The sequence below is a fragment of the Phyllostomus hastatus genome, unplaced genomic scaffold (assembly GCF_019186645.2).
Source record: "Phyllostomus hastatus isolate PE091 unplaced genomic scaffold, TTU_PhHast_1.1 phas_scaffold_46, whole genome shotgun sequence".
NCBI lineage: Eukaryota > Metazoa > Chordata > Mammalia > Chiroptera > Phyllostomidae > Phyllostomus > Phyllostomus hastatus.
In genome coordinates this window covers 4,177,628-4,196,103 of record NW_025334032.1, presented here as the reverse complement: position 1 = coordinate 4,196,103, position 18,476 = coordinate 4,177,628, and the positions used below count along the sequence as shown (strand labels likewise).

The following is an 18,476-nucleotide window of genomic DNA, read 5'->3' as shown; positions in this document are numbered from 1 at the left end:
TTCTGTGTTAACCCCAAACATCCCTGTTACTCATTTCTACTGGTATGAGTCCCACAGGAAACAGAATTGGAAGAGAGAAACAAGTGAAGGATGATGAGAAAGCACAGCAATAGTAAAGGAGCTGCTGCTTTCCTTGGGCAGCAGGACTCACGGTCCTGGAGGAATGGAGCTTGTTTGCCAGGGGTGGGAAAGTGGGGGTCTGTCAAGGGAGAGACATTTGCAGAGTGACAGATGAGTCAACTCCATGAGTATTTAACCTGCATTTTGCCATCTTAAAACCACATACCTAGGGGCTTCCTTGGAATTTGGGGGGAAATTTTCTTCTAAGTGCCTCATATTAAATATTTTAGGCTTTTTGGGCCACGAGAAAAAAACAGTTATTTGTATTTGCAGTACCCATTTTAGAAAATAAAACCCTGTTTTTGGTTCATGGGCTGTAAAGAACCAGGGATGGGTAGGGTTTGGCTTGTGGGCTACAGTCTGCTGGCCTGGCTTCTAGACTCATCTGGCTGGCTTTGAGGAGGCTTCTCCGGGCTGCTGAGGACCCACCTGACTTGGGTGTTAGCTGCATTCTTGAATGATCTACATGTCTCTAGGGATTAAAAAGGAGGTTTCAGATCTGCCAAATCCCCATGCCTTGACAATCCTAACTACACCTCACAAAAGTCACTGTAAAGTGAGGCAGAGACAAGTTCCCTCTCGTGATGTTGTATTTCCACCAGCTTCACTGGACTAGATTGGCAGGCTAGATCTGATCAGGTGTTTTTCCCACCAGACTGGCACTGGTTCTTCCCTCTGTGCTGGAAAACTCCCTATTCCCTGGAAGAAATCTCTGCCTGGCAAGCTTTGCAAACAGACCCAGTGTGGAGGGAGGAAGAATGCTGAATACGGTGAGCCTGTGAGGGAAAAGGCTGTCCCTGTGGGAGATGAAGGAGAGGGAATGGTCACTGCAGCCTACTCAAGGCCAGGTGCAACCCAGGGAGCCTTACACCCTGACCCTGTGCCTCAGACATCTTTGGAAGCACATACGGGTTTTTGAACCCTATGAAGCAAATGCAAAGTAAGCAGCTCCATGGAACTGTGAAGGTCACTTCTAGAAAACAATCTCAAGAGATACATTCCCAATACTATTGGTTCAAAAACCAAACAAAACTGCTATTCTTGACATAGTCTCTTACGTGACATTTTTTGGGCCAGGTGTCTTTATCTTTCTAAAAAAATTGAAAAGTTCTGAATTCCTGATCACATGCGTCTACTATGGTACCCCTGGCAGTGGGGTCTGGGGTGACACCTCAGAATCAAAAGGATTATTTGCCAAAATGTAAACATTCACACAAAACATGATCAGCAGCCTCATGACAGCTCAGGTTCTGTTGTCAATGGGATAGATAAGAAGAGAGCCTAGTGGTTTTAGAGCTTTCTGGGTTTGATGTTTTCAGAAAGGATAGGGATTATGGCCTGGGACTAGAGGATGTTTAGGGAATTGGGTTTGGAGAGTTCTGGAAGATTTACAGTCACAATCTGGGGAGAGTCCCATTACCAATGCCAACTCTCAGGACAACTCCAGTGCCCCCAGAAGCTATGCTCCAAGGTTCTTCATGAACTGCATGTGCTGTGGCCCTGGTTGGCATCACTTTCTGACCCTACTGCTTCCTTGAATCCGAGTTCAGGTGTGTGTGTGTGTGTGTTGGGTGGGGGCTGGCCACTCTAGGATGTGGCAGCCTTGATGCAGGGAGCTGTCCATCCACACCTGCACTGGGGACCTGTTTCTAGGCCTCTGTGGCACAGACACATGGCTAAATGCATGGAGAGTCTCTGCCCCACAGTTAACTCCACAAGAGAAAGGGTAACAGTGGTGATGGCCTGGAGAACAAAATCGGGGGATGAATGAAGGCCAAGAGACTCGTTTGAATTCATAAGAGAAGGTCAATGCCAGCTGGCCCAACCTGAGAGGTCAAGCTCAAATGCTCAAAAGGATGAGCTGTTGCCCTGCCCCCCACCCTCTGGGGTCACAGCTGGTACCTCCACAGCAATGCTGAAGTCCACCATGGAGACACTGGTGTTGCGGTGCCAGCACACGTGCACCATAGTGTTGCCACGGTGGGGGGCCTGGCGCTCCAACGAGGTGCGAGAGGCGTTGAGGTCATCCTCTGACTCCTGGTCAGCCACTGTGGCCTCATCGGGGCATTCTGCAGGATATGACAAAAGGCATCGGATCTTTGCTCTCCAGAAGGGACCCTTTTCTTATCCCTCTCAGGATCTCAATGGGGAAACGGCCCTGAGGACCCCCATATAGCCACCTGCTTGTCAGGGTCCCACCCTGTGGAACGTCCCACCAGCCCCTCTGCCAGGGAGCCGCTCGTAGCACACTTGGGCCCTTGGCCCACAGTGCTTACCCAGCATATGGATGGCCTTATTTTCTAGGTTGTGACATTCTATGTAAAAAGTAGCAATGCTGGCCCCAGAAAAGAGTACTTCCCTGCTCTCTCACCATTTTAAGGTTTTAAAAATATTTTCGGGAAATGGAATTTCCTTGATTTTTAGCTTTACATACAAATACAGTCCATGGATCTGAGGTTTATTGGGTAAGGTAACTTTAAATCCAATAGGATGCTTGCCTTCTGTAAGCCAGAGATGTCCCGCCCCTCCGTGGCTAATTCCTTGAGGCGATGGGCCTGTGTGCCACCCCAGAAAAGCCTCCCCCACACTTACTGTTGTCAGGGGGGCTGCTGGTGAGGAATTCGGCAGTGGGGCCACTGCTCTTTTCTGCCAAATCAATGGCCATTTGTATGTCCTCAACCCACTTTTCCATCTCGGACCGGGAACTGAAGAAGAGATGGATGTCAGGTTTTCAGACCACAACCGGTAAAAGAGTAAATACGTAAGAGATCCCCGAGTTACCTGGCGGCCACGATGATGGACTGCTGTTGGCCCCTCAGGGTAAGGCAATGGGGCACGCCCCACTCATCTTCACTTTCCTCTATCTGTGGGATGAGTGTTCATAACTTACTGCCAAGAAGCAAGCAAGACACTCAATGCATTTTCAGATGTTCACTAATGGCTACGACTGGGAGAACAAAGTCAGAAAATTCATAACTGGAAAGGGAAATGAAAGATCAAAGGCATTAAATCTTTTTGGCAGAGGCCATAAACTTCTCTTTATTCAGCCACTGAGGAGAATGTAGGTATGACAGACAAATAATGCTTTGCTGACTAGCCTGTTAGCATCTGCCAACCAAGGGTCACCGAATATGGAGAACTGTCCACTGGCACATCTCAGGGAAGGTCAGATGGCTCCCTGGTCTACGAGTGGGCTCTGTGCCTCCACATGGATGGTGAGGATTGTCTTTCAGGGCCCCTGGGGCTGGGCACAGGGCAAATTCACCCTACGTGGCCACATCATCTTGCCTCTTCACTTGGTTCTAGAAGCAACATACCCATGTATCCCACATACAGAAGAGAAGCCAGGTCCCAGAGCCCCTCTTGGGAAGTCTTATTAAGGCCCATGTTTCTCATGGCACCTGCGATGCTCTCACTTCCTTGTCAAGTCTCTTCTTTTCCTTCCTCATGTCACTCTCACTGGCTCTTGCTCCCTTAACCTGGTCTGCAAACTGCAGGCAGCCCAGAGGGAGAGGCCCTGTCCTCATACCCATACTGCATACTCACGGTCATGCCATAGAGCGGGAGCTGCCCGTGAACTTTAAACTGATTTGAGATCGTTAGTCCCCTACTTGTGTACAGCAAGACGTCATTGAACTAGAGGAGAAAGGACAAGGGTGAGATTGCATGGGCTCCATTTTAAACCAAAAAGTACAGAAAGTGTTTTTAAAATCTTGCATGAAAATTTGCTCATCTCAACAACCTTAATCTGAGCAGCTCTGGCTGATCCTCCTGCCTTCCAGGTACCCCCCTTGGACAGCAGAGTCCTGGCCCTATGACCCCATGAATCATGGGTCGTAGGACAAAAAAAGCCCTTACCACTTACCAGGAAAAACATGCGCTGCTGAAGCCCCTTTCCAGAGAGCTTGCTGAGGCTTCCCAGGCGAATAAACTCCTGCAGAGAAAACAGTTCCCAAGAGTTAGGTGGGAGTGTACAGACCTGGGTCAACACAGAGACTCTGGCTTCCTAACACCGCACGCAGTCCCTTTCATACTAAAAAATCATAGCGATCATGGTGACTATTTATTGAATGCTGTGCTTTGCCTTCTCTAAGCTTCTCTCCTTCCCAGGAAGCTGTGAGGCAGGGACTACTATAGGCTCCACTAAGCACTCAGAGGTCCCGTGGTGTGCCTGCTGGTTCACTCTGGCCTATAATTATGCACTTAATCTGCAGGCCCTGAAGGCTTCCCAGTGTGAGGGAGGGGAAAAGGACCTGGCCAGATACAAAGTGGCAGCCAGGGACCAGAAGTCATAAGCCATAGGAGAGTACTATGAATAGAGGAATCTTCTCTATGACTTAAACTTTGCTTCTCAAAAACTAGTAACTATTCTGGGGTAACAGAGCAAGAAGCAAATATATCTAAGGAACTCTTCCTCCTGAACTGTAAACTCTCAAGGGTATGAACCATTTGGAGCCACTTAGGAAAAAAATCCCAACAATTAAGTTACTCCCCATTTCCCCTTCTCTTACCACCTGGCAACCACCAATCTTTTTTTTTTTTTTAAAGATAACTCTCTGGATTTGCCTAATCTGGATATTTCATTTAAGTTGAATCATATAGATGGCCCTTTGTGTCTGACTTCATTCACTCAGCATAGTGTTTTCAAATTTCATCCATGTTGTAGCATAGATAAATACTTCATTCCTTTCTGTGGCTATTTCATCGTATGGACAGACCACATTTTGTTTATCCATTCAACTATTGATGGTAAATTTTGGTTGTTTCCCCTTTTGTCTAACTGTGAATAGTATTACCAAGGACAATCATGTTGAAGTTTTTGTTTGAATACCTGTTCTCGATTCTTTTGGGTATATACCCAGGAGTGGAATTGCTTGGTCCTATGGAAATTGTACAGTTAACTTATTGAGGAAACTCTAAATTGTTGTCCACAGCTCTGCTTTTAAAACAGAGTTGCAAGTTCTTTGACATCCATTACAGGTGGAGTCTCTGTCCCTTTGATGTGGGTGGGCTGGTGACTGATTTGACCAATAGAGGATGGAAGTGATGCCATGTGACCTCCGAGACTAGGTCATAAAACTATATATAGTCTCTGCTATGTCCTTGGAGATGATTGCTCTTGGAACCCTGAGGTGCAGGTAGTCGGTAAGACCACTTTGAATACAGACTAGGGAGACCCCTCATGGACTGTCTGTGCAGTCCCAGCTAAGCCCAGCCTCCAGTTGTCCCTGCTAGGCATCAGCCTTGGTCCCTCCAGGCCATTCCATCTGGGACCTCTGTCAATACCACATGGAGCAGAAGAATCACCTGGCTGAGCCCTGCCCAATTCCTGACTTGCAAAACCATGACAGATACTAAAAGGTTGTAATCAGCCACTAATTATTGGAGTAGGTTCTCATAGAATAAAAAATCCCTGGAGCACCTGCCATTAGATTTTTGTGTGCTCACAGTAGCTTCTGAGCCAAGAATAGGGACTCAACCAACTTCTTTGGACTCTATAGACTTTGGCATGGCCTAACAACTGTTTGGTGCTTTATGAAATGTGGATCAAAGACTATGTCTGCTAGTAATTTCATTGACATTCTTTGGAGATCAACAAAGTAATATATAATAAATGCTTGCAGGACTGTAGGATGGATGTTATCAGGCATAAACAATACAACATGAGGAAATGGTGGCTAGGGGACTGCTTTCATCACTGAAGGGTATCAGAGAATAAGAATGGGGACCCTAACATGCTGTTGTCACTCCTGTTTCAACCTTACAGGAGGTTGAAACAAATGGCAACCTCCATCTGTTGCCATTGAAACACATGCATTTTCTATGGAATTGTAGGTATCTCAGCTGTAACCTGAGTGGGAAGGAAAAGACAGGGTGCCTAACATACTTACTACAGAAAGAAAAGGGAGTGTGGTCTGGCATGTGTGTTCCAGGTCTTCAGGGGCAGAGATAAGGGTGCCTATGGATTCAGATGTCAATGTCTAAGGGCTGGAGATGGAAAATGTCCCTTGCCTAGGACTTTTTTTTTTCCCTTCTAAACTGTGGAACAGGAAAAGAAAAAAGAAAAGAAGAAAAAAAGAAAAGACACCCCCCCCCCCCCCGAAAGCCTTAAGCTCAAGCAGCTTTCTTCTGTAGGGAAATCCATCCAAAGATGTCTAGACCTCTGAGTTTTAACCAAATGATCCCCTTTCCCCTTGCTCCACCTCCCCAGCCCTGCTTCATTTTGTTTAATGAAAAAGAATGGGCTCCTATAACCTAGAAAGCACACAATTCCTAGGATAAACACCCCCAGGGGACCTGGCTCAGGCCAAAGTGTTCTGAGGCCTTCTTGTTTCAAGGACAAATCCTGCTTATCAGAACATAAAACCATCTCAGACTAACCCCAGCAGAAGGATGAGTGGGATTTTGCCTGAAATCCATGTTAGGGATTAGGCTGCAGGTAGTTTTGGGGGCATTTCTGAAATTACCCGCTCACCTTCAAATCTGTTTTTCAAATTCCACCTGTAGACAAATCTATCAGAACCTTCTTTCTACCCATTACGTTATTTGACAATGGAAAATTAATTAATGATAATCAGTTGGCCTTGGTGTGTGGAATGCCCCATCTCAGAACTCATTCCTTGAGGGCCTGAGCCCTCCCCTTCCCTGTCACTCAGGGCTGACTTGGAACAGTGAATAGCTGTAAAGCCAGTTGAAGAGCAAAAGAATATGCAAATAAGGTGGGTCTGCATTTAGTAACCAGCACCCCAATTCCAACTTCACCTTTATAAATAACAATGACCTTTTATTTAACATGGTATATGCCTCAAATATGCAGTGTGTTTATGTCAGCTTCATGCATGAACCTGTGAATTCAATATTATCTCCATTTTTCAAATGAGGAAACTGAAAAGCAAAATGATTAGAAACTTGCCCCAAATCACCTTGTCAGTTCTGGGTTATAGAGCTCATATTTGGTTAAATGCTTATGATGTCTTCCACAATGCTGGGCCATGTAACCAATAACATTATAATAAGTGTGTATTTAGTCATTCAAATAAATGGAGGCGGGGCAAGGGGGAAGAGAATTCATATTTATTGTGTTAGTTTTACACATTAAATCTCATTAAATCCTCATGACCTAGGAAGGAGAGGATATCATCCCCAAGTAATAGAAGGGAAGGAACGTGTCAGTTGGTAAAACATCCTAGCTCTGGTGCAGCTAGAATTTCAACCCATGGCCACCTACTCTAAGCCAATGCTTTTTTCATAGCACCATGGAAAACAAACTTTCTTCAAAATAAATGATTTACAAATGGTCTGTTTGACATGTAGCATAATATGATAAATATTTTATAATGTCCAAAGGTAAGAGAAAATTACATTGATTTCACAGGGCTTTACTAAGAGTTCTGTGTGGATGGGTAAATGTGGGTGTTTGTTGTATACTAAAGCCTGGTAGGATTTTCTCAGTAGCAGAGATGGCAGAGCTGAAGCAAATCCCAGCTTTAATTCCCACCCATACTTACACATCACTCTTCTGACAACCCTTTACAACTAATATTTGGTCAGTTTTGTAATTAGGCTTCCCAACAGAAATACCAAATACACAGAGATGTTCCCACATCCTCCCTAGGCTTCACAGGTTTAAAGTTTCCAGGACAGCTACTGAGAGCCCCTGGTGTAATGGCAACTTGTATGAAGGTTGAGGCAGGTACAAAGCAGATCAGAGACTAAAATTCCCTTCTGAACCTGGGTGATGGATAGTTGAAAATTGGGTAGCTATAGGAGAAAGATCGCACAGAGAGATTTGATGAGATGTATTACCTGACTAATAGTTTTGATTCTCGGGAGAGAACTGAAAAAAAGGCAGGCTGTGCTGTGTTTTTTAAAATTCCGATTGGCCTGGAAGAAGCATGTTTTTGCAATGAGGCTCTGCTTCACTGCAAACAACCTATATCTCATGAAGGGTGCTGGCTCGGTGAAGGTTAACAGCACAAGAGAAACTGCATTTATCCAAGAATCATGTTCTAGCTAAAATGTTATTTTAATTCCTAATTAAAATTACATTATGTACAGAATATTGTATCTTTTAAAAATAGTTTCATACATGGAAATTTACAGCATGTTTTCATGTATTAACTTTTCCTCTGCCTTTATATCACTATTTTACCCAATTAAAAAATTTTTATCTTCCATTTTCATTTACCTAAATTTGAACAAATAAAATAAGCTATCTCAGATTGTCCTAGAACATGGTAGGGAAAAAAGTAAATGAACAGATCAACCAGTAAGGAGAAAAAGCAGAATACAAGGCCAAACACTTGCTTTGTCTCCTTCTGACACAAAATTTCCAAATGACACTGTAATGTTCAAGGTTTTTCTCCAGTTATCCCGCAGGTGAAAGGAAGCCCTTTCAGAAGGAGGATATTTTAACTTGGAGTATCTGTATTCCAAACATTCAAATTTAAGTCACTTAAATGTTGCTTTTCTATCTTTACTTCCAATGCATGAGAGAGCACAGCTGCTTACCCTTCCTGGAATCACAAGATTGTCGACGCCAATCAAATCCTTCTTGAGTTCATGCAGCTTCTGGAAATTCTCCATCTTGATCATTGTACCATGAAGCTGTGCCACCATTTCTGTAATCTCTGCCAAAGCAGCTAGTGAAGGAAACACACACAGACTGCAGCATTAATGACAGATAAGGGTTTTTCCCCAACATATTTAAGCTCAGCTCTCCAGGGTATTATCTTTCAGTAGCTGAACTATGTTAGATGCTGTCCTTCTAGGGAAAACACTGCTACTTCTCATGAATAAAAACCAAGTGATTTGTTTTAATGGATCTACTTTACTTTATGTATTTATTCACTTAGCTTGAGTTTCACAAATGCATTATGACAATGTAAGTTGGCATAAAAGGGAAAACTGCAGGGGAATAAGAGTTCCTTGAATTCCGTCTCCAGGTTAGAGATCTTTCTATCCCCCTTCTCTGGAAAGAAGAGAGTCCAGAGAAGCCAAAGAAAAATCTGGGGCAAAGAGTGATCTTTCTGGGAGACAGTCTAATTGATAGTGAAACTTTTGAGTAATGAACATTCATTTCATCACTTCCCAGCATTACCTTATGCAGAAATCACACTGTTTACCAAGATGGCTATAAAGAATCACTGCAAAACAAAACTTTATTTTGCAATATGGACACATCCTTTCTATACTGGTGAGTACCCAATGTGTACGAGGAGCTAATGCCCAATTAGCATGAGTTTGGCTGGCAGGCAAAGCCACCATAGCTGAGCATTTAGGTATTTTTTTCAAGAAAGCAAAAAAATTCTTGTCAACTGAACTTCAATCATCAGAAAACTAAGTACCTCTTTTATCCCAGCACTTCAATTTTGGAAGGGAAGCATATTGTTTTCTGGCTTTCTCCCTGTGGATGCAAATTAAATGCTTCCTGGATTATCACAGAATGCTTGGTCTAAGCCACAGTAATAAACCCCAAGGCTTGCTCAGTCTTCAGACATTACCAGCCTATTTAGTCCAATGAACAATTACTGGGCACCAAAAGCTCAGTGGGGTTGGGGTGAGGAGCCTCTCAGGGTAGGGATGGCACCCTGGTCTCCAGGAGCTCATGCAGCAGGCATCTTAGGAACAGCTCTTGGCACTCTTCATCCCTGACATTCAGGAAATGTATGTTTAGGTATACTCTGATTTCCACAGCCTTTTCGCAATGATGGCTACCATATGGTTTAAGTTATATAACAAATGCTTTTCCCTTTTAATTGTCAAGGATAGACTTTTCTCATTGGGGACTATTTAGTAAAATGCAAACTGGGCAGGTGGGCCAAAGATAGCACATGCAAGACTAAAGATAGTTCTCACCCTCCTGGGTAACATATCTGTACAGCTTTGAGTCCTCAGAGGTGGAATGGCTTTGGGTCATCCTGTCCAGGCAACGGTGATACAACAGAACAAGATAGGTGGGCAGAGAAGGTCATCTAACCTCATGGGTCAGGCAGGAACTGAGGATTAAATGAGGAGGAGTATTGTGCAGAGAAGGACAAGGAGGTGGTAGCAATGACTCCAAGCAAAAGGAAGAGAATATGCCAAGGCATGAGGCATCATGGTTTGTTTTAAAAACTGATAGTAAAAAAGAAGGAAATTTTACCCTTTGTGACAGCAAGGATGGACCTGGAGAACATTATGCTAAGTGAAATAAGCTAGTCAGAAAGACAAATATCATATAATCTTACTCATATGTGGAATCTAATGAACAAACTGAACTAACAAGCAAATAGAGACAGACACATAGAGAGCAGGATGAGAGCTAAGGGGTGGGGAGGGTAGGGAGTGGAGGGATTGAGCAAAAAAGAAAAAGGACTCATGGACATGGATAGCAGTGCAGTGATTAAGGGAGGGAGGGGGTATAAGGGACTAAGTGGAAATAGGAAAAAAAAACACTTTCAGAAACAAAACAATAAAAATAAAAAAATTTTAAAAAATTGATTCAGGTGAAGTGCTCAGTAAGGTGACTGGCATATTACCAATGCCCAGCAGCAATGAGCACTATTTGTTACAAGCTGTTTTTCATGGGCAGTCCAAGGAGGTAGTGATGAGTTTCAACTGTGTAGATAGAGAAAAGGTTCTTGGAGGGACTGACTCTATGTGTAGCTTCTCTAGGGCTGACTGCCCTAACCCACTCAGGATCAGAGGAGAAAGTGTATGCAGTAGGGGAAAGAAAAGTGAGGTCCTAATGATCATCACTTTTTTAATGGAAAGATCAAGAGATAAGAAAAAATATTTGACCAGGTACTAAAAAGCAGTGTCTGCCCTGCATGATTATGAAAACGTGGGGCTGTGATTACAGAGCTCTTCTCCAGAAAGACCCCCCTCCCTGCAGGGCTGGGTCTGGTGGTGCCTGTCCTGCACTTACCTCGGCAGTCTCTAAAGTCAGTGTGGCTGGGTGGGTGATGCTTGCACAACCGCTCCAGGACCTGCTTGTAGTGCATAAGTCGGTGCAAAGGGCGCAGGAGGAAGGTGTTAAGAGGCAGATAGCACACCTTCTGCAGTTCGAAGTCTCTGCACAAGTTCTCTAGCCGCCGGGAGCTCCTGATGCTGGTCTCCAGGGCCTCCAAAGCCTCGCTGTGCTTCCACAGGTGAGCAGCCAGTTGCTGGTGGGGGTGAAAGACAAGGGTTGGGGTAAGGGTCCTGATCAGCTGCACTGAATGTGCACATGGTCCATCCACTAACTTCTGGAAATGAAAATTACTTTCACTTTTCTTCATTTTATTAAATTTCACATTTCTCAAATTTCATGATTTATTTCATTATATTAAGTTTCAGGATGAAATAAAATGCTCTAATAAAGCAATGAGGGACTTCTGGCCAAGATGGAGGTGTAAGTAGACACGATGTGCCTCGTCGAACAACCAAAAGAAGGACAACAATTTAAAAACAAAAAAACAACCAGAACTGACAGAAAATCGAACTGTATGAAAGTCCGGCAACCAAGGAGTTAAAGAAGAAACATTCATCTAGATGGGTAGGAGAGGCAGAGACAGGCAGGTGGGTAGAGAGGACTCTTGGCAAGGCTGGTTGAAGGACTGGGACAGGCAAGGCAAGGTGGCGGCTGGCGGACCCAGCAAGGTGGCGGATTGTAGAGCAAGTGGTCCCACATTTATGTGCAGATAAACTGGGAGGGAGGAACAACTGGGGAGTGAGAGAGACCATGCAACCCAGGGCTCCAGCTCATGGAAATAAAGCCTCAAACCACTGATTGAGAACACTGTGGGGGTTGAGGCAGCAGCAGGAGAAACTTCCAGCCTCACAGGAGAGTTTGTTGGAGAGACCCACAGGGTCCTAGAACGTACACAAGGCTACCCACCTGGGAACCAGCATCAGAAGGGCCCACTTTGCTTGTGAGTAGTGGGGGAAGTGACTGAAATCTGGCAGAGAGCGGAGCAAGTGCCATTGACCCCTCTTGGACCCCTCCCCCACATACAGCATCACAACACAGCAATGTGGTTTACCCCTCCTTGGTGAACACCTAAGGCTCTGCCCATCACTACGTAACAGGCACGCTGAGACCAAAAAAAAAAAAAAGGCCCAAATGAAAGAACAGATCAAAGCTTCAGAAAAAACACAACTAAGTGACAAAGAGATAGCCAACCTATCAGACAGACAGTTCAAAACACTGGTAATCAGGATGCTCACAGAATTGGTTGAATTTGGTCACAAATTAGATTTAAAAAAAATGAAGGCTATGCTAAGGGAAATAAAGGAAAATGCATAGGGAACCAATAGTGATGGGAAGGAAACTGGGACTCAAATTAATGGTGTGGACCAGAGGGAAGAAAGAAACCAGAATAGAATGAAGAAACAAAAATTCAAAAAAAATGAGAGGCCTAAGAACCTCCAGGACATCTTTAAATGTTCCAACATCTGAATTATAGGGGTACCAGAAGGAGAAGAGGAAGAGCAACAAGTGGGAAAGTTATTTGAACAAATAATGAAGGAGAACTTCCCCATTCTGGCAAAGGAAATAGACTTCCAGGAAGTCCAGGAAGCTCAGAGAGTCCCAAAGAAGTTGGACTCAAGGAGGACCACACTAAGGCATATTGTAATTACACTACCCAAGATTAAAAATAAGGAGAGAATCTTAGAAACAGCAAGAGATAAGGAGGCAGTTACCTACAAAGGAATTCTCATAAGACTGTCAGCTGATTTCTCAAAAGAGACCTTAAGGCAAGAAGGGGCTGGAAAGAAGTATTCAAAGTCATGAAAGGCAAGGACCTACATCCAAATTACTCTATCCAGCAAAGCTATCATTTGTAATGGAAGGGCAGATAAAGTGCTTCTCAGATTAGGTCAAGTTAAAGGAGTTCATCATCACCAAGCCCTTACTATATGAAATGTTAAAAGGACTTACGTAAGAGAAAGAAGATAAAAAATATGAACAGTAAAATGACAGTAAACTTACTGTTATTAACAACCACACCTAAAAGAAAAACCAACTAAGCAAACAACTAGAACAGGAACAGAACCACAGAAATGGAGATCACATGGAGGGTTATCAACAGGGGAATGGGAGGGGAAGACGAGGGGAAAAGGTACAGGGAATAAGTAGCATAAATGGTAGGTAGAAAATAGATAGGGGAGGTTAAGAATAGTGTAGGAAATGTAGAAGCCAAAGAACTTATGTGTATGACCCATGGACATGAACTAAAGGGGATGGAATGTGGGTGGGAGGAGGTGTGCAGGGTGGAAGGGAATAAAGGGGAAAATGGGACAACTGTAATACCATAATCAATAAAATATATTTTAAAAAAGCAATGAACAGTTTAAAATACATACGATTTATAAACAGGGGACTTATTTATCATATTAGAGGTATAAATGTTCTTTTAAAAGCCAGACTGGCAAAAGTGGGGAAATAAATGAACAGGAGCTCCTTCAGGGGGCCTGTGGTTTTCTTCCACATGTCGCAAGATGTCAAATAGACCAGAGCTATTCAATAAATGTCATACAATTACATATATTTCTGATTAACTCTCCAACTGTCCATACAATGCCTGAGTATCTGTCACCAGCCACCTTCTTTGCTAGACTCCAGGGAGCTGGATGAGAATTAGACAGCGCCCCTCCACTCTTCTGGGGTCTGACCAAAATCCTTTGCTTAATCACACACATTGGTCAGGCTCCAGAACCTCCTCTCAGACCTGTAAGTACCCTTCCATGTATTCAGTTTTAGCAAGAACCCTGCTAAGGCAGTTAAACCAGAACCCTCCAACCTGGGTATCTGGTATGCATGATCTCAAGTTCCTCATCTCCTACCATCCTTAAGGTGATGTCTGATCACCCTGTCCTGTGTGCAACAAGAATCGCCCCAGATGTTTTCTCTTAGTATTTTTCCATTCTGACCCTGGCCTTGCTCCTTAGCTATAAATTCCCAGTTGCCCACACTTTATTCAGAGTTAAGCCTAACCTCCCCCTGCCACCCTCACTATAAAATCCCATTGCAGTGGTCCTACATCTATCGCAACCGCCCTGAATAAAGTCTGCTTTAGTATTAACAAGTGGTGAATACTTTTTTTCTTTAACAAGTCATGGTGAAGACAGATGCAGGGTAAAAAGTTTGATGGTAGAGCATTAAAGGAGGACTGAATCTTCACGATAGGTGGGGAGGAGTACAAGGGAGCACATTTCCAGACAGATGGGTACTAATGGGATGGGAGAGACATGACACTCCAGGACTAGAGAACAGCAGTTGCTTTAAGTCTTACCCTGTAAGTACTTCCCAGGAATAGGCCTACTACCTGTGTGCTGCTGCTAGCCCCCACACCGACAGTTCTAATCCCAACATCTGCACTCTCATTCTCCAGGAACATCTAGAAACTCAATTAATTTAGACACAAACCTGCCACCACCTGGGGCCACCCTGTGATTCTCTAACTTCAAGAACAGTGCCACCATTAGCCACTTACTCAAGACAGAAAATGCTGGAGAACATTCCAGAGTCCCTCATGTTTTGAATCCTTCACCAAAGTCCTACCAATTCTACCTCCTAAAACCATCAAACCTGTGTTTGTCCTCATCCCTGCAGTTTCAAGCCTTGTGCCATCCACCACTGGAATGATGTCTCCACTGGCATCTCTGCCACCTCTCCTCACCCACCACCTTATTGCATATCAACCACCAACATGAACTTAAAATTTAACTGAGCAGGTCACTGATTACTTGGATATGACAAGAGCTCCCACCATCTTAGAATAACCCCCAGAGTCTTCAGCAGGGTGCATAGGGTTCTTAGGATGAAATCCCTCCTAGCCCTCCATCTTCACCTCTTGCTGTGCATCCCAGGCCATCCACTGAACAGCCTGCACTTGAATGTGTTAGAACCTTTGCATATGACACTAGCTTCCTAAGACATCCTTCTACCCCAGCCCTGCCTCACCCTTCAGGGTTAGCTCTGGGGCCTTCCCTGATTTCCAGCAGAGTTAGGGACTCGTTTATCCTCCTGTTCTCACACTGTGTTTGTCTACCTTGTTCTTATCACTGGTCTCCTCTGTAGAGTTTATTTTGTGACTTTTTAAAAAAAAAATACAGATTCATAGGAAGTTGCAAAGAAATGTACAAGGAAATCCTGTGCACCTTCACTTGGCCTTCCTCATGCCAATATTAAGCACAACAACAGACATCACAACCAGAAAAACACTGGTATAGTCCATTGAGTTTATTTGGATTATACCAAATAAACAGTTACACAGTGTCAATTATACAATGCCTTCACCTGTGTGTGTGCATGCAAGTAGTGTGTTATGTCACTAGATCCTTAGGGCCTGATATACATAGTAGGTGCTCAATAAATGTCTATTACCTGCAGGCATTAATGAACAAATGAACCAAATGCATGCATGCAGCGGAGGCAGGAGTCTTACAATGACCTGAGTGCCTGAAGAAATGAGTTCATGGTCACTGGAACACAGAGTAGAATGTGAAAGAATGGGGAGAGAGGGTCTGGAAAGAGTGTGAAGGATTTTTCAACAGGTTTAAAGTTTGGACTGCATTCTCCAAATCACAGACAACGAGAGTTTTGAGTCTTGTCAGTCTGGCTGTAATATAAAGGCTGGTATAAAGGCTCAATGTGAAGTGAGGAGGCTCATCAGACCCTGGCTGGTATGGCTCAGTGGATTGAGTACGGGCCTGAGAACCAAAGAGCACATGCCTGGATTGCAGGCCAGGTCCCCATGAGAGGGCATGCGAGAGGCAACCACACATTGAAGTTTGTCTCCCTCTCTTCCTCCCCTTCCCTCTGTCTAAAAATAAAATCTTAAAAAAAGAGAGAGAGAGGCTCATCAGGAAACTGGGTGGTCATCCAGGAAAGGGAAAACAGAGTGAGAAAAAGTAATGTCACAGGAGTTTAAGGCAGGAGGTAGAGGCCTGGGGAGACAGACAACTCAAGTGCAAATGAAGATCCCAGCTTGGGTGGCAGGTGAAGGATCAAGATGAAAGGTGGGGACCTTCTTTCTTTGTGTGGATGTTGAAGTGCCTTTGTGCATGTAGCAGATGTTTCCAGTTGAAAGTTCACTGTGTGGGCTACAGGCCACAATTTGGATATCTCTGCCGTTCCAGTGGGGATTGGAGCCCTTAGCCCAGCTCCTTCAGTCCTGTGCAGAGGGTCTGGGAATAGCTGAAGGGTAATGACAGCACCCTTGCTGAGCCTCTGCAAAATGCAGGTAAACACAAAGGTTGGGGGGTGCGTGGGAAAGACAGTGAAAGCAGATCACCCTAAGCATTTTGGATGAAAATGCTAACCAGGGTTTCTGTATCTTCTGCTGCTCCCTTCCACACTTCATAAAAATTCTTTAAAACTAACAATAATAACTATAGTAATCATTAAACAATAATAGTCTCCAAAAGTCTGCTAGTGGCTCTGAGCCTCTCCATCTATTTCCATTTTGCTTGTGCAGAGTTCTGTACTATAGATGCTCATGGCATCAGCCCAATAACTAAAATGCCAGCACAGCCGAGGAAGCTGACTAAATGTAAAAATGCCAACTCAGCAGACTGAGGAGACAGAATTGTTATGAGCGGAAATTGGGTATATTTTTAGGTCTTAGGTGCTAGGTGAACAGAGAAGAGGACCGATGTGTACTCAATGTCAGCTCTCCGTGGAAAGTCAGCAGACAGGCCAGAGAGAGCCACAATGTAGAGCTGGTAAATGGGAAACTCTGGGAACTGTCCCAGAGGGGCTGGGGAATGTAACTGGCAGGTTTTCACTGCTGTTCCCACAGGCCCATGGTGGAGTCCACGCCTCCTTAAAGGGAGCAAGCTCAGTTTTATAATCTCAGATAAAGGAAACACTGTGAGAAAAGGCAAAAAATCAAATTGGGCCAAGAAAAAGTAGAGAATATGGGAAAAGAGGCTTTCTGTGAGGAAAAATAATTGGGAAGTAAAAGAGTAACAAAAACATGTCAAGAAGAGAGGAAAAGGGCTATTTTTAACAAGTGACAAAAGCCAGCCTGAAAAGGCTATATATGCAATGATTTCAACTCTACGACATTCTGGAAAAGACCAAACTATGGAGACAGTAAAAGATCAGTAGTGTCCAGGGTGGAAAGGTGGGAAGGATGAACAGGAGGAGCACAGAGGACTGTTAGGGCAGTGAAACTCTCCTGCATGCAACTGTCATGGTGGATATGTGACATTATGCACTTGGCAGAATCCATGGAGTGTACAACACAAAAAGTGAATCTTAATGTAAATTATGGGTTTAACAATAATATATCCATATTGGTTCATCAGTTGTAAGAAATTTGCCACACAAATGCATGATAATGGGGAGACTCTGTGTATGGGATGGTGGTGAGAATATGGTGTTATTATATAATATATATTAATTTTTTAAGAACCACCATGGACATGAACAGATGTCTGGTACTGTTACATCTGAGTTTTGTACATCAACCTCATTGTGGCAGTAACGATACCATAGTTGTGGAACATCTTGGATAATACTTGCTGTCTTTTTTTTTTAAAGAATTTCCACCTATATTTATTTATTTTAAAGATTTTATTTTATTTTTGATTTTATTTTTTAGAGAGAGGGGAAGGGAAGGAGAAAGAGAGGGAGAGGAAACATCAATGTGTAGTTGCATCTCATGAGCTCCCTGCCAGGGACCTGGCTAACAACCCAGGCAGGTGCCCTGACTGGGAATCGAACCTGTAACCTTTTGGTTTGCAGGCTCATACTCAATTCACTGAGCTACACCAGGCAGGGAATCCTCGCTTTTTTTTAGCATGGTAATCTGCAATCCCAATCACTTCCATGGCCTCTGATATTGTCTAAAGCAGGGAGGGTTGCTTTTTGAATACCATGAAAAAATAAGCTATAGCTCAGGGTCTGTTAGATAATTTCTTGATGTTTATTAAGAGTAATAGGAAATCTCTTGACAAGCTTTAGATCTTATCTTTGCTGGGTCATATATCACGCCCTAAATCCTCTCCCGCCCTATCTCATGAGATTATACAATTCTAAAGGGAAAACATTAAACTCTAAACAAATTAGCCAGATTCTTGGGATTTAATTCCATCCCCAACAGTAACTTTTACTCTATGAGTGCCATATGTATAGTAGGTACTAGATAGATGGATGCATGGATGCATGGATGGATGGATGGATGGATGGATGGATGGATGGATGGACAGATAAATGATTGGACAGCTGGACAGACTGAAATGGTGAAAGTTATGAGCAATCTCTTTTCTTTAGGGGGTTATTAGCTTGTTCAGGGCAGTTATCAGTTAAGGTTTTTAGGCAGGCTCTGGGGCAGTCAGGATATAGAAAGAATGCTTTAAAATGCAAATGTATATGTATTTAT

At 43.7% G+C, this 18,476-nt stretch overlaps 1 protein-coding gene across 4 annotated transcripts in view; it reads right to left on the bottom strand.

Moving 5' to 3' along the window:
• Nucleotides 1–18,476, bottom strand: part of FARP1 (FERM, ARH/RhoGEF and pleckstrin domain protein 1) — a 380,744-nt gene that overhangs the window by 7,432 nt on the left and 354,836 nt on the right. For all 4 annotated transcript variants that reach the window (XM_045821170.1, XM_045821167.1, XM_045821169.1 and 1 more), the window contains exons 18-24: nucleotides 11,030–11,267; nucleotides 8,632–8,762; nucleotides 3,986–4,054; nucleotides 3,667–3,756; nucleotides 2,902–2,984; nucleotides 2,713–2,825; nucleotides 2,023–2,189 (exon numbers count right to left, since the gene is read on the bottom strand). In XM_045821170.1, the coding sequence (XP_045677126.1) occupies nucleotides 2,023–2,189; nucleotides 2,713–2,825; nucleotides 2,902–2,984; nucleotides 3,667–3,756; nucleotides 3,986–4,054; nucleotides 8,632–8,762; nucleotides 11,030–11,267 (891 nt within the window). The remainder of the gene's footprint in view (nucleotides 1–2,022; nucleotides 2,190–2,712; nucleotides 2,826–2,901; nucleotides 2,985–3,666; nucleotides 3,757–3,985; nucleotides 4,055–8,631; nucleotides 8,763–11,029; nucleotides 11,268–18,476) is intronic.